Genomic DNA, 25,693 nt, shown 5'->3' on the forward strand with positions numbered 1-25,693 from the left:
GCCATGCAAATTGTTCATTTTTGGAAGTAAAAAAAAACAAGACAAAGGAAATTTGCTCTTATAAATTGACTGAAAAAACAAGGTAGAGGTAAGTGGCACTTGAAAACGCATAGGCCCTTGAAATCATGACCAGATACAAAATTTTTGTAGTTTTCAGAGGCTGTTTGCAGCAGCAGTTTTGCAAAGTATGAGGTAGGGGAAAGGTTAACACAGTTACATTAAAGATTTCACTGCTTTTGTAAATGTTCGTCACAGTTCTTTGTGAGAAGCACTGACTAGTACCACATCAAAAAATCGTTATTGCAGGTGAAGTGACGACTGAATAATGAGTTAAGGAAATTTTGAAATCAATTTACACGATAAGAATGAATTCTTAGTTGACGCCTTGTCATTCCAGAGGGTCGACATGTCAAAACAAAAAAGGAATGACATTCGTACATGCCGTCATCACAACTGTATATTGGGTATTTAACTGTAAGGATACATCCTTACCATTAAATACCCAACATAAGGAAGTGACGACGACATGTACAAATGCCAGATAATTTTTACGTTTTGACACTTGCTGAAGCATAGTTTGGATTATTCCACTTGATAATCACCACACGGTCGAAATTAAAACTGCTGGTTTTATAACCAAAATTTCAATTAAATGGTGATCATAACCTCATTTACAAAACTATATTATAAGTAAATACAGCTGAACGTGCAAGAGGTATATATGGAATATTGGATCACACGAAAGTACTGAATAATTTTAGTAACGTCATCCTACACCTGCGAAACCTATGAACAAAACTACCATCTTCACGAAATTTGCTCTACAAAATGATTTTACGCCAGTAAAATTAGTGTGTGCGGCAAAAAGATATCACAATTCTTCGGAAACAAACCAAGATCTCATTAAAACTTGCAGTATTAAATATTAAATACCTGGTAATTTAATAAAGAATATTTTACACCTGGTAATTTAATAAATAATGACCATCAGCTTTATTTTCCACAATTCATGATCATCTTTCATATTTAACACAGGTCTCTTGTAAAGTGTTCACCAAATCTATTCATTTACTTCTAAGGGAAGCAACTAGAAGATTGCATCAACTAAATTCGCCACTACACAGGTTACTGGTCCCCCCTGTCTATAGAAAAATATTAATTAATTCTCGCTGTCGCACTGAGACTCAAAACATTCATGTAGATATGGAATTACTTCAGACAGTGAGGAAATTGTGCAGGACATTGGTCTTCTCTTGGAATCTGCATTTCTGTTCTACTTTCCAGTCGACTGCCGTTACGATGAGGACTGCATTCCGAACGCCTACTGCAAGGAGCAGAAGTACTGCCTTTGCAAGGTCGGCGCCTTCGCCTACACGCTCAGCAATGGCAGCACTGCGTGTCTCAAAGGTATGTCACCAAAACACTCAGTACACGCGTTCCTCTCAGTATTTTGCTTCGAGGCAATAAAATAAATCGACATATTTTTGTAGGAAGTAATATCACATAGTATAAAAGGTCTAAAATGTAATGTTACGTGTTTATATGTCATCAGTTTAAGTGGTTGCTTCGAGAACTTAAATAATGACGAGAGCCAAAAATAGAACCTTGTTGCGAAATTCTCAGTGCTTTTTTACTCATGTGCATATAAGGTTAAGTGTAACATACCTAGACTAGTACAAAAAAATTCTGTGACGTTATTTGAGCGAAAAGTGACTTATAAATTTAATTTTATAACATTTTTACATTGAATTATCTGTAAGCAGGATTATTTTTTTGCTTTAAACGACTCTGTTTTCGTGTACTGTGTCAGTTGGTCATGTGACGATACAATGTTGTAAAATTCACGACAGAGTATTGCGTCTTATCTGAAATCCTTGTCTGAAATTGTTGTTTCTCAATACACACTACTAGAGTGGAATAAAGTTTTCAAATGGCAGTCCTTTCCAGAGCGCTGACTACTATTTGTATTGCCAGGAGAGTGCGACGTATACAAGCGGCATTTACACACCAGCACTTGTGCCGACCGGTATTTTCAGACGTCGACATTGAAACTACAAAGTACTTTGCTCCTGGCACACGACTATTCGCTTGCGTCAAGCCGGTTACCTCTTAACATCTTAACCCTTGACTCGTTCTGGCTCCACTTTCTCGATACGACAGTATACGGGGGTTGGACAAAATTATGGGAACGCCACGAGGAATACGTCTTTGTACACACATGCGGACGCTAGCCAAGCACGCACCTTGCGCTGTTGTATCCCATCACGAACGGCACCTGTGAATTGTCCTCGGTATGTTGCAAATGTCAGAAGTAGTAAGAACAGTGTTCTGCGTAGTTGTGAGTGCATTATGTCGGAGCTAAGAAAATTCGAACGTGGGAAAACTGTTGGTACTCGTATGTTGGGTGCTTCCGTACCAAAGGTGTGTTATTGGATTGAAGAGTTCCTAGATAACAGAACGCAGCATGTCATTCTCAATGGAGAGAAGTCTTCCGAAGTAAGAGTGATTTCAGGTGTGCCGCAGGGGAGTGTCGTAGGACCGTTGCTATTCACAATATACATAAATGACCTTGTGGATAACATCGGAAGTTCACTGAGGCTTTTTGCGGATGATGCTGTAGCATATCGAGAGGTTGTAACAATGGAAAATTGTATTGAAATGCAGGAGGATCTGCAACGAATTGACGCATGGTGCAGGGAATGGCAATTGAATCTCAATGTGGACAATTTTAATGTGCTGCGAATACGCAGAAAGAAAGATCCTTTATCATTTAGCTACAATATAGCAGGTCAGCAACTGGAAGCAGTTAATTCCATAAATTATCTGGGAGTAGGCATTAGGAGTGATTTAAAATGGAATGATTATATACAATTGATCGTCAGTAAAGCAGATGGCGGACAGATTCATTGGAAGAATCCTAAGGAAATGCAATCCGAAAACAAAGGAAGTAGGTTACAATACACTTGTTCGCCCACTGCTTGAATATTACTCACCATTGTGGGATCTGTACCAGATAGGGTTGATGGAAAAGATAGAGAAGATCGAACAGAGAGCAGCGCGCTTCGTTACAGGATCATTTAGTAATCGCGAAAGCATTACCGAGATGACTCTGCAGGAGAGACGCTCAGTAGCTCAGTACGGCCTTTTGTTGAAGTTTCGAGAACATAACTTCACAGAGGAGTCAAGCAGTATATTGCTCCCTCCTACGTATATCTCGCGAAGAGACCATGAGGATAAAATCAGAGAGATTCGAGCCCACACAGAGGCATACCAACAATCTTTCTTTCCACGAACAATACGAGACGAATAGAAGGGAGAACCGATAGAGGTACTCAAACTACCCTCCGCCACACACCGTCAAGTGGCTTGCGGCGTATGGACGTAGATGTAGATGTAGCCGAAGTGTTTGGTGTTTCAAACGGCACCGCTTCGAAGATTAGTACCGCATACAGGGAAAGCTGAGTCACATCATCCTCTATGTCACAACGCGGACGAAAGTGTGTGTTGAGTGAGCGTGACAGACGGTCACTGCAGAACAGAATGTTGCATTCGCGAATCTTGTCGAAAAAAAATTAAAAAAATAAAAATAAAAAAAGTGAAGGGAGTCCCATAAGTAGGGATTTGGGAATTGTAGGATAAGCTGGACTTCCAAAAGCATTCATCAGTGATGCAAATACCCGTAACAGGAAAATGTCGGCCGAAGCCATAAAACCTGGCCTATGGAGCAATGGAAAGAAAGTGGTTTGGTCGGACGCGTCTTGTTTCAAAGTTTCCAACGGGGTCGAGTTTACTTTTTAAGAGTGAAAGATGGTGGTGGTTCGGTGATGATTTGGGCAACCATATCGTCATATGCCGTGGGCGCCATTGTTACTCTGCAAGTTCGCATCGCTGCCAAAGATTATATGACCATTTTGACTGATCAGGTCCACCCCGTGGTACAATCTTTGTTCTCCAGGGTGATGCTGTTTTGCAAGACGACAGGTCCCTGTAACACAGCTCACATCGTCCATAGCTGGTTTTGTGAGCAAGAGGGTGAACTGTCGCATTTCCCCTGCCCACCATAGTCACCAGATCTCAACGTTACTGAGCCTTTGTGGTCCATTTTGGAAAGAATCGCGAGTGGTCGCTGTCCACCTCCATCATCGTTACCTGAACTTACCACTATTTTGCCGGAAGTGTAACATTTGCTCGAAAAACATACAGGACCTTTATGTATCCATTCCGAGAAGCTGTTTTGAAAGCCAACGTTATTCTTGCACAGCATGAGGCATGTTCATGTGTTATGCTTTCGGTGTTTCCAAATATCTCTACACCCCCTGCTTGTAATACATTTCATTTGTCCTGACGTCTGCTGTGTAAAGAAAAAGACAGAACCACCGAATTGCTTCAACTTGCGGCAGAGCAAAAACACTAGTTCATCTGATATGGTATGGATATTTATCTTCTGGGGAGTAATGACCGGTGTCGATAGAAAAAAGTGGAATCCCAGTCTTGCGTCGACTAATGTGAACAGAGGATTCAACAAATTATTCGAAATTTTGCTCTTTACTCTGGCGAAGAAAAAACTTCTAGTTTACTCACTGGATCTCCATTTCAATCTGAAAATTGATTTTGCTACATACGTGCAGCTTGTCTATAAATTAATTTTCTTTGAAGGAGTCCCAGTTACAGCCACTGGATACTTTCACACTTTTAGCAGGCATCAGAAAAAAAAAAAAAACATGCAACGTTCGGTTCCGTGATGTATTTTCTTTCATTTGTTTCACATTCAAAGAAGAATTTCGGTATGTGTTCAGCATCATCGTTGCTGCCTTCACTAACGTCCATAAGACCAGTATTGATAAAAGCCCCACGAAAGAGGCAGAACTCTGAAGATAACATCTTTTAACTGTGCAGCCCGTGTTGTATCACCTAACTGATGGCTATGCTCATCATTGTCGTAGCTGAAGGGCATATACCGGGTGTGGTGTCACCGCCAGACACCACACTTGCTAGGTGGTAGCCTTTAAATCGGCCGCGGTCCGGTAGTATACGTCGGACCCGCGTGTCGCCACTGTCAGTGATTGCAGACCGAGCGCCGCCACACGGCAGGTCTAGAGAGACTTCCTAGCATTCGCCCCAGTTGTACAGCCGACTTTGCTAGCAATGGTTCACTGACAAATTACGCTCTCAATTGCCGAGACGATAGTTAGCATAGCCTTCAGCTACGTCATTTGCTACGACCTAGCAAGGCGCCATTGTCAATTGCTATTTATCTTGTGATGCATGTACCGTCAGACCGATGTTCACCAATTATGGATTAAAGTTAAGTATTCCAGAAGCCACGTACTTTATTTGCTAGTCTAAATACCTTGGCCTTGTTCCAGACCTCACGCCAGCCTGCGTGAGCTTAAACGGGTGCCTTTCGGTCTCCCGTCCATTGTGGATTGGCTGTCTTACCAGTCCACAACACCGGGTGATCAAAAAGTCAGTATAAATTTGAAAACTGAATAAATGACGGAATAATGTAGATAGAGAGGTACAAATTGACACACATGCTTGGAATGACATGGAGTTTTATTAGAACCAAAAAATACAAAAGTTCAAAAAATGTCCGACAGATGGCGCTTTATCTGATCAGAATAGCAATAATTAGCATAACAAAGTAAGACAAAGCAAAGATGATGTTCTTTACAGGAAATGCTCAATATGTCCACCATCATTCCTCAACAACAGCTGTAGTCGAGGAATAATGTTGTGAACAGCACTGTAAAGTATGTCCCGAGTTATGGTGACGCATTGGCGTCGGATGTTGTCTTTCAGCATCCTTAGAGATGTCGGTCGATCACGATGCACGCGCGACTTCAGGTAACCCCAAAGCCAATAATCACACGGACTGAGGTCTGGAGACCTGGGAGGACAAGCATGACTAAAGTGGCGGCTGAGCACACGGTCATCACCAAACGACGCGTGCAAGAGATTTTTCACGCGTCTAGCAGTATGGGGTGTTTTTTTTTTTGTTCTAATAAAACCCCGTGTCATTCCAAGCATGTGTGTCAATTTTTACCTCTCTACATTATTCCGTGGTTTATTAAGTTTTCAAATTTATACTGATTTTTTGATCACCCGTTATTCCTTAATTTCATTACATCGTTGTAGGCGAGAGATACTGTCGTATTTGGGTTCTACGTTTCAACTCATGCACCGACCCTTTGCTTACAGCCACTTGACATGGGCTTCTGAGAGGCACCATGCACCAAAGATTTGCTTTATAGCTGCTACTACCACCTTCTATGTCTGGGGTGACTAACATACGCTACACTAAGGAGATTTTACTTTTTGCCAGTATGGGTTGCGTGTTTCTGGAGGTATCATAAAGTGACAGAACTAACATAATAACTTTCAGTATTCTGAAAACTAGATGGTCATGGACTGAATCCGGATTGTGCTCAGTAGCAACTGTGTTTGTTATGGGTGATTGCCAGAATAATATACGAAAATGTTGGTAGCTTTATTTGTTGCTTTCTCTGAATAAGTATCTTACGAGCTGCTGTCCTCTGCTTTCCTACTATTTTCTGTGACTCTTAAATGAACATCCACAACGTATTGGGTATAAAGAGGCGGAAAGACTGTACAGTTACACGACTGCCAAAAAATCCTAGGAGCAGGCACACCCATTAAATATATGGGAGTACGCAGATTAATTTGAAGAGAAGCGACCACATAAAACGAACCGTAGGAGAGGGAGATGGCTGACAGATTCATCAGAAAAACTCCCGACAGAGATTCATCAGAAAAACTCGCAGCAGGTGTAGTCGATCCATGAAGGAGGTAACGTACACAAAGTTGTCGTTCGACCGACACTGGAATGTTGCTCATCAGTATTGGACCCTTATCTGATAAGACTGACATAGACGACAGAAAAGAAATACTTACCAAACTCTAGTGGCAGACGCTACAAGAAAGGTGTTGTGCATCACGGAGTGGTTTACTGCCAACATTTCGACAGCATCCAGTCCTAGACAAGTCAACTAATAAACTGGTTCGTTCACGAAAAGACCACAAAAGTACAGTTAGAGAGATGTGAGCTCACGTGGAGGCCTGCCAACAATCGTTCTTCCCGTGCACCATTTGCGACTGGAAGAGGAAAGGGGGGCAATTGGTACCTCGACCAGACAACGTAAGATGGCATGTGGGATATAGATGTACAATGAGGTAGCAAAAGCCACGGCACAGCTCCTGATACCGTGTCGGACTTCACTTTGCCTGGCATAGTGCAGGAACTCTGCTTGCATTTGACTAAACAGGCCGTTGGAAGTCCCTTGCAGAAATACTGAGCCATGCTGCCTCTTTAGCCGCCCATAATTGAGAAAGTGTTGCCGATGCAGGATTTTGTGCACAAACTGACCTCTTGGTTATGTCCCATAAAATATTCTATGGAATTCATGTCAGGCGGTCTGGGTGGCCAGACCATTCGCTCTAATTGTCCAGAATGTTATGACATGGCGCACTGTCATCCATAAAAATTCCATAGTTGCTTGGGAACATGAAGTCCATGAATGGCTATCAGCGGTCTCCAAGTAGCCGAACATCTCCAGTCAATGATAGGTTCAGTTGGACCACAGGACCCAGCCCAATTCATGTAAACACAGCCCACGCCATTGTGGAGCCATCACCAGCTCGCACATTCCTTGTTGACAACTTCGGTCCATGGCTTCGTGGGGTCTGCGCCACACTCGAACCCTACCATCAGCTCTTCCCAACTGAAATCGAGACTCGTCCGACCAGATCACGATTTTCCACCCGTCTAGGGTCCAACCAATATGGTCACAAGCTCAGGAGAGGCGCTGGAGGCAATGTCGTGTTGTTAGCAAAGGCAGTTGTGTTGGTCGTCCTCTGCGGTTATTTCAAGTAGTGTTGCTTTTCTTTTAGCACTGACAACTACTCTACGCAAACGCCTCTGCCAGTGGTCGGTGAGAGGTAATGCCTGATATGTGGTATACTCGGGGCTCTCTTCACATTGTGGATTTCGGTATATTTAATTCCCCAACGACTTCCAAAATGGAATGTCCCATGCGTCTAGATCTAACTACCATTCTGCTTTCAAGGTGCGGCATAATCACGTCGTAAACCTTTTCACACGAATCACCTGAGCACAAATGACACCTCCGACAATGCATTCCCTTTTTCACACTGTGTACGCGTTACTACCGTCGTCTGTATATGTACATATCGGTATCCCATGACTTTCGTCTCCTCAGGATAGATGTACACACATTGAAAAAAGTATGGCATCACCTCAGTTCCTAGAATTCCGGAACCTGTACAGAAAATTGAAATAGAGATCAACATAAACATTATTTCCGCCCTTTTTATTGCTCGCATTGCATGTTGTACCACCATACAGCGAGACCTTCAGAGGTGGTGGTCCAGATTGCTGTACACACCGGTACCTCTACTACCCAGTAGCACGTCCTCTTGCACTGATGCATGCCTGTATTCGTCGTGGCATACTGTCCACAAGTTCATCAAGGCACTATTGTTCCAGATTGTCCCACTCCTGAACGGCGATTCGGCGTGGTTGGTGGATCACGTCGTCCATAAAGAGCTCTTTTCAATCTACTCCAGGCATGTTCGATAGGGTTCATGTATGGAGAACATGCTGGCCACTCTAGTCGAGCGATGTCGTTATCCTGAAGGAAGTCATTCACAAGATGTACACGACAGGGGCGCGAATTGTCGTCCATGAAGACGAATGCCTCGCCAATGTGTTGCCGATATGGTTGCACTATCGGTCGGAGGATGGCATTCACGTATCTTACAGCCGTTACGGCGCCTTCCATGACCACAAGTGACATGCGTCGGCCCCACATAATGCCACCTCAGAACAGCACGCAACCTCCACCTTGCTGCACTCGCTGGACAGTGTGTCTAAGGCGTTCAGACAGACTGGGTTGCCTCCAAACACGTCCCCGACTATTGTCTGGTTGAAGGCATATGCAACACTTATCGATGAAGAGAACGTGATGCCAATCCTGAGCTGCAACATTCGGCCACCTGTACCGTGCTGCATGGTGTCGTGGCTGCAAAGTGGATCTCACCATGGACGTCGGGAGTGAAGTTGCCCGTCATGCAGCCTATTGCACACAGTTTGAGTCGTGACACGACGTCCTGTGGCTGCACGAAAAGCATTATTCGACATGGTGGCGTTGCTGTCAGGGTTCCTCCTAGCCATAATCCGTATGTAGCGGTCATCCACTGCAGTAGTAGCCCTTGGGCGGCCTGAGCGAGGCATGTCATCGACACTTCCTGTCTCTCTGATCTCCTCCATGTCCGAACAACATCGCTTTGGTTCACTCCGAGACGCCTGGACATTTCACTTGTTGAGAGGCCTTCCTGGCGATGGAAGTGCGGTAATGACCGCCTAGGCACGGTTGAACTACAGACAACACGAGCAGTGTACCTCCTTCCTGGTGGAATGACTGGAACTGATCGGCTGCCGGACCCCGTCCGTTTAATAGGCGCTGCTCATGCACGAGTGTTTACATCTTTGGCGGGTTTAGTAACATCTCTGAACAATCAAAGGAACTGTGTCTGTGATACAATATCCATAGTCAATGTCTATCTTCAGGAATTCTGGAAACAGGGATGATGCAAAACTTTTTTTGATGTGTGTACTTCCTGTAATAAACGTAGATACCGAACAAAGATTGAAAAATTTTGTCTCTCTCAGTTTCAAGATATATAGAATCAAAATGTAAAATTAAATATATAAATAATAGAACATTTCCTCCGACCACCCTTCGCCGCTATTCTGGAAAAGAGATAATTCGTTCAACATTTGAAATAAACCAACAGTATTCTCGCACTGATTCTAATTTTTGGAACCAGAGATCATGTCAGTATTTGGGCATTACGAATATTGAGTGGTAAAGGTTGAAAACTGAAGTTGAAAACATCTGCTTGTACGTTTTCAAGAGCTACAAGCAGATAAAGGTATATTATGTAGACACCGGCACAAGGTCAGCTCGCTGGCCGGTGTGGCCGAGCGGTTCTAGGCGCTTCTCTCTGGATCCGCGCGAGCGCTACGGTCGCAGGTTCGAATGTGTGTGTGATACGAATAACTACGATGAGTGCTATTGCTTTGTAATACTGAGTTTGTGTCGTTAAGATTATGCACAGAACTGAAGGAAACTAGAAGGTGAAATCGGACTTAAGTACATACACTGATCAGCCAAAACGCTATGACCTCTGACTACCGCGATGTTGGATGCCACTTGCTAGCGTCGCGAGCATGTGACACGATAACAAAAGTGTGTAAGAGGAGCAGATACGGACGGAGGATCACACTAGCGAAGATACGGGCTGCAAACGGGGAAATCCATTGATATAAGCGACTTTGACGAATGCCGCACAGCCTGTGAAAGGGAGAAACTGGTGGAATGTTCATGTGCTACTGTCATGTGTATCTACGGAAAGAAGTAGGACAGTGGAGCTACCAGTAGGTACGGTTGGAGGCTTGTCTGTTCTGTAAAGTAGGCTAGATGATGGCATCTCTGCTGAAGGAGCACAGTGCTGGTGCTCGCACAAGTGTCTCGGAGCAGACCGTTGTTGAACACAGAGCTCCGCAGCTGAGCACCCCTACATGAACACGTGTTGACCCAACGACAAGTCAGTTACGACTGCAGTGGGCACGGGACCATAAGGATTCAACTGTCGATCAATGGACACGTGTCGGCTCTGCAGGTGAATCAAATTTTTGCTGCACTAGGTCGATGATGCTTTACCGAGAACATTGCGTTTCTTATGGACTCTCAGTATGCCGATTCCTTGAAATGGGATACTTTCATAATACGCAAGTTACAATAATACTTTGACGACCATAGGATGCAAAAAGCATGTTGAGTAGTCTTTCAGAACGTGCGGAGCAATATCTAGCATGACAGATATGCTGAACGTCAAGCAATGAGGTGTAAGAAGGCTTTCCCTCTTCGGTACATAGTCGGAAGCCCTTATGTATATCTTTTCGTCAGCAAACTGCGGATCGCTCGAAAACCCGTCGTTAATTGTACGATTTGCTGCAGCAGAATAACGGGAAACGTCAAATTGTTCGTTAAAGAGTTATTGTAATTTGCGTATTATGAAAGTATCCCGTTTCAAGGAATCGGCATACTGAGCATTCATAAGGAAGGCAATGTTCTTGGTAAAATTTGTTATAATTAACTGTCAATTGATTACATATCGACAACTAAAGCCTTCAGAAGACGATAAGAACAAAGTAGATTCTCCTGACGGTTACGGTCGGTACAGCGCAGTGAGCAGGGTCACAGACGTGTGCAATACTAAACGACTTCTTCCTTATCGAATCTCGTTGAACCCACACAGTTTTTTACTAACCTTCGTGTTTTCTAACAGGTTGTGATACTTTTTTTATTAATTTAAAGAAAGAATATTCTATAATATTCGACGTTATATAAATAAAAGTGCTCTCTTTCTGACGACTGAGTTTGTTTGATTGTCTCAATTTACAAGATAGCTTGCACTACTTGCAGTAAGGTATTTTGCACTCTTTTGTATTAATTTTTATGATTCACTTGTTGTAAAGATTCTGCCACCGAACAGGAACAGTTATCAAGTGAGAATGACCTTAGGGTTTTATCAAAAAGTAAGCATGTTGAAAAAATTTTTATGTTATGTGGAGAACTAACTGTAAATTTGTATCGCCCTTTTTCTAATGGAACTTTTAAAAGCTGATGTACCTAATGACTACGCATGGTCCTTTCGCCTTATAAAATGTCCATGGATATTGAAATTTTTATTTATGTATTCTACTGGGGGAACAAAGTGACTAGCATGTGGACAAGAGAGCAAATGTGCCTCTTAATAGAGCTAACATAGGAATTACACTCCTGGAAATTGAAATAAGAACACCGTGAATTCATTGTCCCAGGAAGGGGAAACTTTATTGACACATTCCTGGGGTCAGATACATCACATGATCGCACTGACAGAACCACAGGCACATAGACACAGGCAACAGAGCATGCACAATGTCGGCACTAGTACAGTGTATATCCACCTTTCGCAGCAATGCAGGCTGCTATTCTCCCATGGAGACGATCGTAGAGATGCTGGATGTAGTCCTGTGGAACGGCTTGCCATGCCATTTCCACCTGGCGCCTCAGTTGGACCAGCGTTCGTGCTGGACGTGCAGACCGCGTGAGACGACGCTTCATCCAGTCCCAAACATGCTCAATCGGGGACAGATCCGGAGATCTTGCTGGCCAGGGTAGTTGACTTACACCTTCTAGAGCACGTTGGGTGGCACGGGATACATGCGGACGTGCATTGTCCTGTTGGAACAGCAAGTTCCCTTGCCGGTCTAGGAATGGTAGAAAGATGGGTTCGATGACGGTTTGGATGTACCGTGCACTATTCAGTGTCCCCTCGACGATCACCAGTGGTGTACGGCCAGTGTAGGAGATCGCTCCCCACACCATGATGCCGGGTGTTGGCCCTGTGTGCCTCGGTCGTATGCAGTCCTGATTGTGGCGCTCACCTGCACGGCGCCAAACACGCATACGACCATCATTGGCACCAAGGCAGAAGCGACTCTCATCGCTGAAGACGACACGTCTCCATTCGTCCCTCCATTCACGCCTGTCGCGACACCACTGGAGGCGGGCTGCACGATGTTGGGGCGTGAGCGGAAGACGGCCTAACGGTGTGCGGGACCGTAGCCCAGCTTCATGGAGACGGTTGCGAATGGTCCTCGCCGATACCCCAGGAGCAACAGTGTCCCTAATTTGCTGGGAAGTGGCGGTGCGGTCCCCTACGGCACTGAGTAGGATCCTACGGTCTTGGCGTGCATCCGTGCATCCGGTCCCAGGTCGACGGGCACGTGCACCTTCCGCCGACCACTGGCGACAACATCGATGTACTGTGGAGACCTCACGCCCCACGTGTTGAGCAATTCGGCGGTACGTCCACCCGGCCTCCCGCATGCCCACTATACGCCCTCGCTCAAAGTCCGTCAACTGCACATACGGTTCACGTCCACGCTGTCGCGGCATGCTACCAGTGTTAAAGACTGCGATGGAGCTCCGTATGCCACGGCAAACTGGCTGACACTGACGGCGGCGGTGCACAAATGCTGCGCAGCTAGCGCCATTCGACGGCCAACACCGCGGTTCCTGGTGTCCGCTGTGCCGTGCGTGTGATCATTGCTTGTACAGCCCTCTCGCAGTGTCCGGAGCAAGTATGGTGGGTCTGACACACCGGTGTCAATGTGTTCTTTTTTCCATTTCCAGGAGTGTATATACCCGTCCTCTTCGTGAACAGTGTGATTTGCCAGCCAGATACAGCCGAAAACTGCCGCTGGAGCGCGCTGCGGTCGCGTATACCACGTTGAGAGCACGTACCGTATGCACAAGTTGCATCGTTTCTGACAAGCAACCCCCCCCCTCAGATTTAGTGGTAACATGGCCCGGTTGGCAGTTGGCGGCCCCTCCAAAAACTGGACACAAATCAAGCACGAAAACAGAAAGAAGGTGTACTGGACTGTGAAAAAAGAGCAAAACAGAAACCGCCAAGAACAAGAAGTGCAATACAGAGCTGCTGGCAAGACAAATGACATCATGGTTAAGTCGCCGGCGGCACGGTAGCTCAGCGTGTTCGGTCAGAGGGTTAGCTGCCCTCCGTAATAAAAAAAACTGAGTTAATCGATCAACAACGAACTTAAACGAATGTCTTACGACGTCCGCCCCGAGCAGATGAAGCGAACAAAATGAGATTTAAAAAAAAAAAAAAGGTCAAGGTGCTGGACTGACAAGCGGGCGAGCAGTCTTCAAACCTCCATTGTGCCAGTTTTTATTTAATTTTTCGCCGTTCGCTTTATTGAAATTTGTGTCTGTTTCGTGGTGTAACGTCCGTTTATAACAGCGAAGCGTAATGTAGGGACCTATAACGACAATTGATTCTACACAACTACTGCATTAGCAGCGGAAAGGAAGTGGCTTTCGAATGGGAACCGCAAACGTTTGATGACAAGGCGACAAGTCAACCTAATTCTCCACCGGGAAACACATCTGGTATGTCATACACGGCATTAGTGACAGTACGTGTGTCATATGACAGGAATATCTTATCGACGCACCTAATTCGTACGATTGCTTGCTTGCCCGATATAGGTGTTCGTATGAATTTCAATGTCATCACTCCCAAGGAAATGATGAAAACGTAGTAGTTCGTTACATTAGCTGCAACAAATGAACGCAACAGTTTCACAATCACACAGTTTCTCTGAGATCTTTCAGAACATATGTTTTAACGTTTTTGAAATTGTGTTCCGTTTTGGACGTCTTGACTCCTGAATTCGTATGTTGTAACATAGTTCACACCGGTTTATTTGTTGTTTCGATATCTGTAGACGTGTATGTTGTATCTCGCCTGCTCTCGCTATTCATCACATTTATCTGCAGCGGTAACGTATTCTTAGCATATTACTAATTTTATATAATCAATGTATATCATGACAACTCTAAGAATACAGAAAGATAACAAACAATTCAATGACCGGTAGGACAGTTCATATTGTTGTGAAAAATAAATATGTACGGCTCGCCCACTTGGCAGCCCAACTCTATGACCAATTATCCACGACGCCGCGCCGTTGCTGTTTCAGACTGCTCTTTATTGCATTTCTTTTTCTTGGAACGTCCACTGTTTCTATTTTGCTTTTCTTTCAATCCAGTACACCTCCTTCTTGTTTTTAAGCTTGACCTGTGTTCAGTATTTGACGGGCTATCCATTCGACCGTCTTTAGCAGTAAATCTGCGGGCGTTGCGATGGGGTTTCTCTTGTGAGCGATCAGCAGCACGTTGTACTCGGCACACTCAACGTTGACGTTCGAAAGCACGGTCGCTGTGCCAACGTGTGACATACCGAGTCCACGGATTAGCGTAGAATGTTTCCGCCTGTATCTAGCGCCCGTATCTGTCAAGCTACGCACATGCACAGCGACTAAATCATTCTCAGTTGTCACTGATGCCGTATTGCACACGCTCTGACAACGTATCGTGTGAATGTGGGACGTCGAAGGTCTGTTCGCCACACTTGGCTCCCTGAACCTGACTTGTGGCCGGGGCTGCTCGTGGAGAGCCAACTCAGCCTCGTTTGGCGCTGTGCCTTCTGGCAGCCCCCTGCCTGGAGAACTCGCCGTTCCATTTCCAGTTTCCCACAGTTGAGTTCAGCTTGGGACTCCCAGTTCCAAATGCCGTCAAGATACTTTTCTAACTGCAGCGCAATGATGAACCCTTCGCAGCATTCTCCGCTTTAATGACCCCAAGAATGTTTTCGAAAGCCTTCGGTAATATGAGATGAAATAAAGTAGCTGAAATTTTGAGACGAATGGAGGTGAAACACCAGGATAGACGATTTACCTGCAGTACATATTTGCAATGTTCAGAAGAAAGAGAGATACACAGAAAGACAAATTCTTGTTGACAAAGATGTAAGCGTTGCCTATTATCGCTTCTGTTATGATGAAACTGCAGTGAGGGAAGTGAAAGAAAAATCTAAGGTACAGATAAAACATAGACCAATGCTAGGTTTCACAGAATAATGGTGCAAGTGCTTCAGCATGGGATCGTGTGACACGCGGGAATGTGGTGTCTGGAGAACTCTTCCGTTGCTATAATGGTGTGCAAAGCACAGCGTTGGCAACGTTAACGCTAATCGTCTTTATTGAAGCGTTTATTAGTAAATCCGTCACAGTTGCAGTACATACGTTTGGCCACTAGTTTCGAACCAGTTGTTTCATTCTTAAGCCTGGCCTACTGAGGCTGCACTGATAGAGCCTGAGCTTAATGACAACCATCAAAATGGCAATACATGCTTTACAAAATGCTCACAGATGACTGTCACAATCAGCATGTGTCTATTTAGCAAGTCAGAATCAAACTCTACCCACATGTGCTGCAACTATGACAGATATGATAATAAACGCTTTGTGAAATATTAAAGAAGTTGTTGTCCTGTGTCAACAAAACGTAGAAACTGAAAAACTTAGAGCTTTTGTTCCATGTGTCTACGATCATATTCCTGAACAAAAAATTTATGTCCTCGATATCACACCGTAGGTGAGAAACAATAAACCGCCTTTAACGAATCGACCTTCTCTGTTTAACACATCATGTCTCTCGAATATTACTATAAGCTTGCAGATAATTCTGTGGTATACGTTGGTACCTTCTGAAGAATGTGCTGCAAATGAACTGGTAATAGATAATTAATAAATTAATAAATTAAATCATGCAATTTTAATGCATTTACTGTGAAAATGAAAGAAGTGATAAACTTTTTTATCATTTCCGGGGAATTAGAGATAAAATGTTTAGAAAAATGTTTATAAAGTCTACAAGAAGATGTGACGTGCTCTCAATCTCAAATAGTGAGTGAATAGTCTCGGAAATTTGCGAGCAGTGAGTTACGCAGCCCAACTATAATACGTGACTAATTGTATTAAAATTTTAACCTACGACTATAGCTCTTAATGGACAGCCTATGACACCATTTAAAGTTTTTAAATTCGGTCAATACCTGCATGAAATTATAAAAATTTAATTTTTTCTGCACCAGGAAACCGTTAGATGGGCAATCCCGAACTGGGACCGTGCTCGGATTAGTTGTTCAGTATAAGGCGCGATCAAACACGTTCTGTTGGAAGGCCTTACAGTTCACAATCGGTCCGGCAAATCGCAGCAGGTTGAAGACACCGCTTTGATAAAACACCGTGTCCTCCTACATGAAGTCCGTAACTGTTGTAAGTAGGCTGTTTAGGTTTTTATGTTGGTAACACCACGTAGTGCTCTGTATGAAAATCGCTGACTGCGCTGTGTGCAGTCTGTGTCTGGTTGGACGCATTGTTGCAATATTCGCTAGGGTAGTGTAGAGCAGTTGAATGTGAACAGCGCGTAACGTTGGGCAGTTATAGGTGAGCCGCCAGCAGTGGTGGATGTGAGGAGAGAGATGCCAGAGTTTTGAGAGGTTACTATGAGCGGACGATCTGGATTTGTGTCCGTCAGAAAAAGGAAATTTCTAAGACTGGATGTCATGAACTGATAGATATATTATGACTTTTGAACACTATTAAGGTAAATACATTGTTTGTTCTCTATCAAAATCTTTCATTTGCTAACTATGCCTATCTGTAGTTAGTGCCTTCAGTAGTTAGAATCTTTTATTTAGCTGGCAGTATTGGCGCTCGCTGTATTGTAGTAGGTCAAGTAACGAAGATTTTTGTGAGGTAAGTGATTCATGAACGGTATAGGTTATTGTCAGTCAGGGCCATTCTTTTGTAGGGATCATTGAAAGTCAGACTGCGTTGCGCTAAAAATATTGTGTGGCAGTTTAGTGATGATCAGAATAAGTAAAGAGAGAAGTGTCTGAGTACGTTCAGTTTTGCTCAGCTGTTTGAAAATCAAATAACGTAAGAGTTTTTCCAGCACTGTCATTCTTTACATACAAAGATGAAGTTTCACTGTCTGCTACACATCCTTGTCCGACGGGAATCATCGACCCTTCAAGGCTTCTCTTGAGGGACCGAAGGCGTGACATTCGCATAGGGGGAGATCTGGACCATGAGGCGGTTGCTCCAGTGCCTCCCTCTTATCAGTAATGGATGGTGCTCGCCTCCCACATCGGCTGTCGTCTTATCGCGACCAGCACGGAACTTGGCACACCATTCCACAACGGTAGTTTTCGACAAACATGCTGCCCCATACACATTCTTTATTGTCCGATGGATGTTCACTGGTGTTTGTCCTTCGGCAGCCAAGAAAAGAATAACAGGATGTTGGTCCTGTTTGGACGCGTTTGATAACAACGTGGCCGTAGTTCACGTTTGTGCATTAATCGCGCACACGTCGGAAGGACTCGAATGCCACACCATTCCCTCGCCTACGTGTCTGTGCCGGTATACCCGCATCGGGATCGCGTGGCGTTGCATACACGGCGCAGCAACGCCCTCAAACGGAAACTTTTTGATCGCCCTTTATGTTTGTTGTTGTTGTGGTCTTCAGTACTGAGACTGGTTTGATGCAGCTCTCCATGCTACTCTATCCTGTGCAAGCTTTTTCATCTCCCAGTACCTACTGCAACCTACATCCTTCTGAATTTGCTTAGTGTATTCATCTCTTGGTCTCCCTCTACGATTTTTACCCTCCACGCTGCCCTCCAATACTAAATTGGTGATCCCTTGATGCCTCAGACATGTCCTCCAAAACCGATCCCTACTTCTAGTCAAATTGTGCCACAAACTCCTCTTCTCCCAGAATCTATTCAGTACCTGCTCATTAGTGATGTGATCTACCCATCTAATCTTCAGCATTCTTCTGTAGCACCACATTTCGAAAGATTCTATTCTCTTCTTGTCCAAACTATTTATCGTCCATGTTTCACTTCCATACATGGCTACACTCCATACAAATACTTTCAGAAACGACTTCCTGACACTTAAATCTATACTCGATGTTAACAAATTTCTCTTCTTCAGAAACTATTTCCTTGCCATTGCCAGTCTACATTTTATATCCTCTCTACTTCGACCATCATCAGTTATTTTGCTCCCCTAATAGCAAACCTCCTTTACTACTTTAAGTGTCTCAATTCCTAATCTAATTCCCTCAGCATCACCCGACTTAACTCGACTACATTTCATTACCCTCGTTTTGCTTTTGTTGATGTTCATCTTATATCCTTCTTTCAAGACACTGTCCATTTCGTTCAACTGCTCTTCCAAGCCCTTTGCTGTATCAGACAGAACGACTATGTCATCGTCGAAGCTCAAAGTTTTTATTTCTTGTCCATGGATTTTGATACCTACTCCGAATTTTTCTTTTGTTTCCTTTACTGCTTGCTCAATATACATATTGAATAACATCGGGGAGAGGCCGCAACCCTGTCTCACTCCATTCCCAACCACTGCTTCCCTTTCATGTCCCTCGACTCTTATAACTGCTGTCTGGTTTCTGTGCATATTGTAAATAGCCTTTCGCTCCCTGTATTTTACCCCTGCCACCTTTAGAATTTGAAAGTGAGTATTCAGTCAGCATTGTCAAAAGCTTTCTCTAAAGTCTACAAATGCTAAAAACGTAGGTTTGCCTTTCCTTAATCTTTCTTCTAAGATAAGTCGTAGGGTCAGTATCGCTTGACGTGTTCCCACATTTCTAATGAACCCAAACTGATCTTCCCCGAGGTCCGCTGCTACCAGTTTTTCCATTCGTCTGTAAAGAATTCGCGTTAGTATTTCGCAGCTGTGACTTATTAAAATGAAAGTTCGGTAATTTTCACATCTGTCAACAACTGCTTCCTTTGGGATTGGAATTATTATATTCTTCTTGAAATCTGAGAGTATTTCGCGTGACTCATACATCTTGCTCACCAGATGGTAGAGTTTTGACAGGACTAGACTATTCAAAATGTTTAATAAAGGTGATGAAGGTTTGCCAAGAAATTTAACAGCATAATTTGGTGCCTCGCCTGCAAACAACTGTATGCTGTTAGAATTGCCAAACATTATCTGTGACGTTGCCGAGTCTGAACTCGCTGGAAACGGCAAGAAGACGTTTGCACAGTGACAGCCTAGCCGATCTTGAGTGGCCCTTTACGCTGCACTCCCGGGCAGTCAAGGACGAGGCGCGGGAGGGAGATGCCAGCACGCTGGTGGGCGGCGGTGTAACTACCCACATGACCGGTATATGCGGTCGATAATAATTAATTTATTTTTTGACAGTTCTGTTGACTTAACCTGGTCCAGAGTACATCCTCTGACCTTGATTACGCACCTTACAATAATAGACCTAGGTATCTCCTCGGGGGTATCAAATGCACTGAATAAGAAAAAAAATCATGTATCTCTATATCTCAAAGAACGTTAGTTACTCAAACTTCGGTTTTGTTCATAATCCATATATCCTATGAAAACATATGTATGTATATACATATGTACCTGTATGTGTGTTCCCCATCTCCTTCTAAACCACTGGACCGATTTCAGCCAAACATGCTACGCATATCACTTACTTTCTGGAAATCGTCGCTGTGGGTGTAACAACCGAACAAATACCTACCTATCAAAGTGGAGGGGGGAAAAGGCAGTGTAGCGCTCAACATGTGAATTCCCATGCTTTAGGCTTCCACTATTTAAGAATGAGAGCACTTAGAGACTTGCAACAGATCTCACACTTAATTTCTAAACTTAACGAAACTGTTTCTGGCCCCCACAAAATGATGAATGGTAAAAAGTTTGTCACTTACTATACTTTCGGTGTTCATGCAGTAAAACTGCCGCATGAAGAACGCAGTTTTAATTTGTTACTTGTTTACTGCTAATTGTATTCGCAGAAGATTTTGTAGACAATATTCACATGCACCACTAAATGTATCAGAAATATTATGTCATTGTGCGACATATTTTAGTAGATATGACGTCATGAACACTGGGACGTGTGAAAAACTGCCGCATCGTGCAAGCTACTAGCTCTATTCGCAACACTTTTCATAGACAGTACTCACATCTGCGCTGAATTTTCCTACAAAAATATATCATTTTATAACATATACTTCGGGAGATATGACGTCAAATACTCAGATGCGTGAAAAACTGTGGGATCATGCATGTCGTTTTAATTTAATACGTCTCACTACTAATTATTCGCAACACATTTCTCATACAGTGTCAAAATATTCACTGAATGTGCCAGTAAATTTATACTATTTTGCAGCTCATAGTTCACGAGATATGACATTATAAATCTGAGCTGCGTGGAAACGCAACTGCAGGGCGAAACTCGCTACAGATACATGTGAAATGTGTGTACAAATACTTTCGTAATATGTTAAATATATCTGACTTGTGCGTACGATGGCAAAGCCACAGGTTAAAAGTTTATCCTAAATCCCTGGAGCGATTGCGACCAAATTTGGTACACATATTAGTTACAATCTGGTAAGAAATACTGGAACGATGTCAACCAAATTTTGGTACACACATCAGTTACGGCCTGGAAAGAAGAATTGAGAGGATGGGAATCACCAGCCTCCTACTGGGGTATGCGTGATAACGTGGAGAGAAAAGGGGGAGGAGGGACGGACAGACAACGAGTGGGGATGGGCTCAAATGGGTTGGAGGATGAGGTGGACAGAGAGAGGGAGAGAGGAGATGAACAGGGAAAGAAAAGAGCAGGAGATAACACACAAGAGGAGGAAAAGATAGGCTGGAAAGGAGGAAATAGGTAGAGGGTGGGGTTGAGGAGGTAATGCACAGAGTGAGGGAGTGGAGGAGATGGACAGAGAACGGGTGGAGATGTACAAACTGAGGGTGAAGGGAGAATTTGACTGATAGAAGATTGGAAAAGGTACATACCCAGGAAACTCAAGGTACTCAGCTGTTGTTGTTGTTGTGGTCTTCAGTCCTGAGACTGGTTTGATGCAGCTCTCTATTCTAGTCTACCCTGAGCAAGCATCTTCATGTCCGAATAACTACTGTAACCTACATCCTGAATCTGCTTACTGTATTCATCTCTTGGTCTCCCTCGACGATTTTTACCCCGCACGCTTCCCTCCAGTACTGAATTGGCGATTCCTTGATGCCTCAGAATGTGTCCAATCAACCGATCCCTTCTTGTAGACAGTTTGTGCCACAAATTTCTCTTCTCCCCAGTTCTACTCAGTACCTCCTCATTAGTTACGTGATCTACCCATCTAATATTCAACATTCTTCTGCAGCACCATATTTCAAGCGCTTCTATCTACTCAACTAGTTTAACAATAAAACAGTAGGGGAAATTGATAAAAGTAATGAATATACGGAATGATGTTATTTCTCTTGGGTACATGTAGGGGCAAAACACGTGTAAAATGTAGAATTTCACCTCTGATTGGATCTGCATCAGCTACGCAATATTCGGTTTATTTTCTTGTAAATACACAAACTGACAGATTACTTCGCAATTGGGGTGCTGTATATGTATACTCTCATCGCCATACCTGACATTTTTGAGGTAACGCTGCAATATTACTTTTGCACAATTTCGCATGATCTGTCTTTTTTTGCCAGCAGTCGTTTTTCTTATGGTAAAATAAGTATTCGTCGTAAGCCAATATTGATGAACATGAAATTCATTTGAATTTTCCAATATATTTTATTCATGATGACACAAAGTTTGCTGTCGTTTTGTCCAAATTTTCTGATACTGATGTTAACAGGTGCCAAATACTTGCATCCTTCTACACATGGTATTTTGCAAAATAGTAAATACTGGGCAAAATCTTATTAAATGCCTATCATAATACGAGGGTAGATCAAAAAGTTGTGCCTCCTCTGCCGTAAAAAAATTAATATTTAAAATATAACAGCGAATTGGAACAGATCGCAGACTGAACTGTCCTCTACGCAACACTACGGTTCAAAATACTCTGAAAAAAGTCATGGGATACCGCCTAATATCATATCGGAGATCCTTTCGCCCGGCTTGGTGCAGCAGTTTGACTTGACGTGACATGGAACCAAAAAGTCGTTGGAAGTCCGCCACAGAAATATTGAGATATGCTGTTTCTATAGCCGTTCATAATTGCGAAAGCGGTCCCGGTGCAGGATTTCGGCACAAAACTAACCTCTCGTTTATGTTCCATAAATGTTCTATGCGATTCATTCGCTCGAATTGTCCAAAATGTTCTTCAGACCAGTCGCAAACAGTTGTGGCCTGGTGACATGATGCATTGTCATCCATAAAAATTCCATCTTTGCTTGGAAACATGGAATCCCTGAATGGCTGCAGACGGTCTCCACATAGCCGAGCAGCCAACTATCGGTTCAGCTGGACCAGAGGGCCCAGTCCGTTAGCCCAACTTACTACGGAGCCACCACCAGCTTGCACAGTGCCTTGTTGAGAACTTGGGTGCATGGCTTCGTGGGACCTCCGCCACACTCGAACCCTACCATCAGCTTCTACAAACTGAAGCTGGGATTCGTTTGTGTCACGATTTCCCACTCATCTAGCGCCCAACCGACATGATCACCAGCAGACGATATCGTGCTGTTAGCAAAGGCACTCGCGTCGGTCGTAGGCCGAGATTGCCCTTTAATGCCACATTTCGCCGCACTGACCTGACGGATACGTTCTTTCTGCCGCTGTTTCACGCAGTGTTGCCCTCCTGTTAGCGCTGACGTCTCTACGCAAACGCCGCTGTTCTCGCTCATTAAGCGACGGCCGTCGGCCACTGCATTGCCTGTGATTAGAGGTAATGCCTGAAATTTGGTATTCTCGGCACATTCTTGACACTGTGGGTCTCAGAATATTAAATTCCCTAACGATTTCCGAAATGGAGGTCCGACACGATTTTACGAGGTACCCATGACTTTTGTCACCTTAGTGTCGGCATTTATAAACGTGAAATTTACATGCTTACATCAGAAAACTGACACATTGTCCGGACCTCGTTCTGGATGTGTTCGGGGTGTCCTACCGTAGCTGTCATACGTTATCTGACGTCAACATTACACAAACGGCATCGCTAAAATCTCCAACTGCTAACCGGTGCTTCGCTACAATGTAGTTAAACTGTGTCGGACAACAAGTGCTCTAGCTCAGCTATATTAGGCTGTACCGGTAACCCGCTTTTAATAGTTTTGTGTGGGATCTAAAATTTAAAAACCTCTCTCACACCGGCCTGCTTTAGCTTCACTGATCAGGATAGTAAAAACATACGTATGTTAAGGGAATTTTCATTCACAAAGCAGGCTTATCGCATTCACACAGTTCAATACTGTTCTATCCTGATTAAATTGAGCTTAACTTAAATCCGAAAGGCAGTGAAGCAATTTCGAGGTCTCGGTGCGACGAAAATTGTCAGTCGAGAAAAAGTTTCGTAAAGGTTAAGTGCTCTCATTCTCAAATGGTGCATAAATATAGTATGCGTAATTTGAGCACTGAGAACTATGATTTAAAGTTATGCGAGACATATACACTGTATCTAACCTTCATACTTGTCTCCGCGGGACTGCTACGGTCGCAGGTTTTCGAATGCTGCCTCGGGCATGGATGTGTGTGATGTCCTTAGGTTAGTTAGGTTTAAGTAGTTCTAAGTTCTAGGGGACTGATGACCTCAGATGTTAAGTCTCATAGTGCTCAGAGCCATTTGAGCCATATTTGTCTTACTGTGTTAAACCTTTAACATGAAATTACACTGAGATGACAAAAGTCATAGAACAGCTTTAAACAGATTGCGATAGTACTGCCTACACGAGGTATAAAAGATCAATGCATTGGCGGAGCTGTCATTTCTATTCACGTGATTCATGCGAAAAGGTTATGACGTGACTGTGATCGCACGACGGGAGTTAACAGACTTTGAACGCGGAATATTAGCTAGAGCTACACGCATGGGGCATTCCATTTCGAAAGTTGTTAGGGAATTAAGTATTCCGATATCCACAGAGTCAAGAGTGAGCCGAAAATACCACATATCAGGCATTTACGCTCACCACGGACATCGCAGTGGCCGACGACCTATGGCAGCTGCGTTTGTGTAGTGTAGTTGTCAGTGCGAAAAGGCAAGCAACACTGCGTGAAATCAATGTGGGGCGTACGACGAACGTATCCATTAAAACAGTTCGGCGAAATTTGCCTGAAGCCTGGGAGTCAAGGAAGGCAGGATTCGGTTACGATTGTAGACGAGGCCGTAATCAGTTACTCTTGATTCCATTTTGCAATTACATACGAGGGCAGTTCAATAAGTAATGCAACACATTTTTTTTCTGAAACAGGGGTTGCTTTATTCAGCATTGAAATACACCAGGTTATTCCCCAATCTTTTAGCTACACAACACTATTTTTCAACGTAATCTCCATTCAATGCTACGGCCTTACGCCACCTTGAAATGAGGGCCTGTATGCCTGCACGGTACCATTCCACTGGTCGATGTCAGAGCCAACGTCGTACTGCATCAATAACTTCTTCATCATCCGCGTAGTGCCTCCCACGGATTGCGTCCTTCATTGGGCCAAACATATGGAAATCCGACGGTGCGAGATCGGGGCTGTAGGGTGCATGAGGAAGAACAGTCCACTGAAGTTTTGTGAGCTCCTCTCGGGTGCGAAGACCTGTGTGAGGTCTTGCGTTGTCATGAAGAAGGAGAAGTTCGTTCAGATTTTTGTGCCTACGAACACGCTGAAGTCGTTTCTTCAATTTCTGAAGAGTAGCACAATACACTTCAGAGTTGATCGTTTGACCATGGGGAAGGACATCGAACAGAATAACCCCTTCAGCGTCCCAGAAGACTGTAACCATGACTTTACCGGCTGAGGGTATGGCTTTAAACTTTTTCTTGGTAGGGGAGTGGGTGTGGCGCCACTCCAATGATTGCCGTTTTGTTTCAGGTTCGAAGTGATGAACCCATGTTTCATCGCCTGTAACAATCTTTGACAAGAAATTGTCACCATCAGCCACATGACGAGCAAGCAATTCCGCACAGATGGTTCTCCTTTGCTCTTTATGGTGTTCGGTTAGACAACGAGGGACCCAGCGGGAACAAACCTTTGAATATCCCAACTGGTGAACAATTGTGACAGCACTACCAACAGAGATGTCAAGTTGAGCACTGAGTTGTTTGATGGTGATCCGTCGATCATCTCGAACGAGTGTGTTCGCACGC

General features: G+C 43.9%; 1 protein-coding gene across 1 annotated transcript in view; it reads left to right on the top strand.

Annotated features, from left to right (window-relative positions):
* The window catches only part of LOC126253078 (prion-like-(Q/N-rich) domain-bearing protein 25), a 208,684-nt gene that overhangs the window by 125,291 nt on the left and 57,700 nt on the right, over positions 1–25,693 (top strand). The window contains exon 3 of the mRNA XM_049954176.1: positions 1,285–1,407. Coding sequence (XP_049810133.1) covers positions 1,285–1,407 — 123 coding nt within the window. The remainder of the gene's footprint in view (positions 1–1,284; positions 1,408–25,693) is intronic.

The sequence above is a fragment of the Schistocerca nitens genome, chromosome 1 (genome assembly GCF_023898315.1).
Source record: "Schistocerca nitens isolate TAMUIC-IGC-003100 chromosome 1, iqSchNite1.1, whole genome shotgun sequence".
Lineage (NCBI taxonomy): Eukaryota > Metazoa > Arthropoda > Insecta > Orthoptera > Acrididae > Schistocerca > Schistocerca nitens.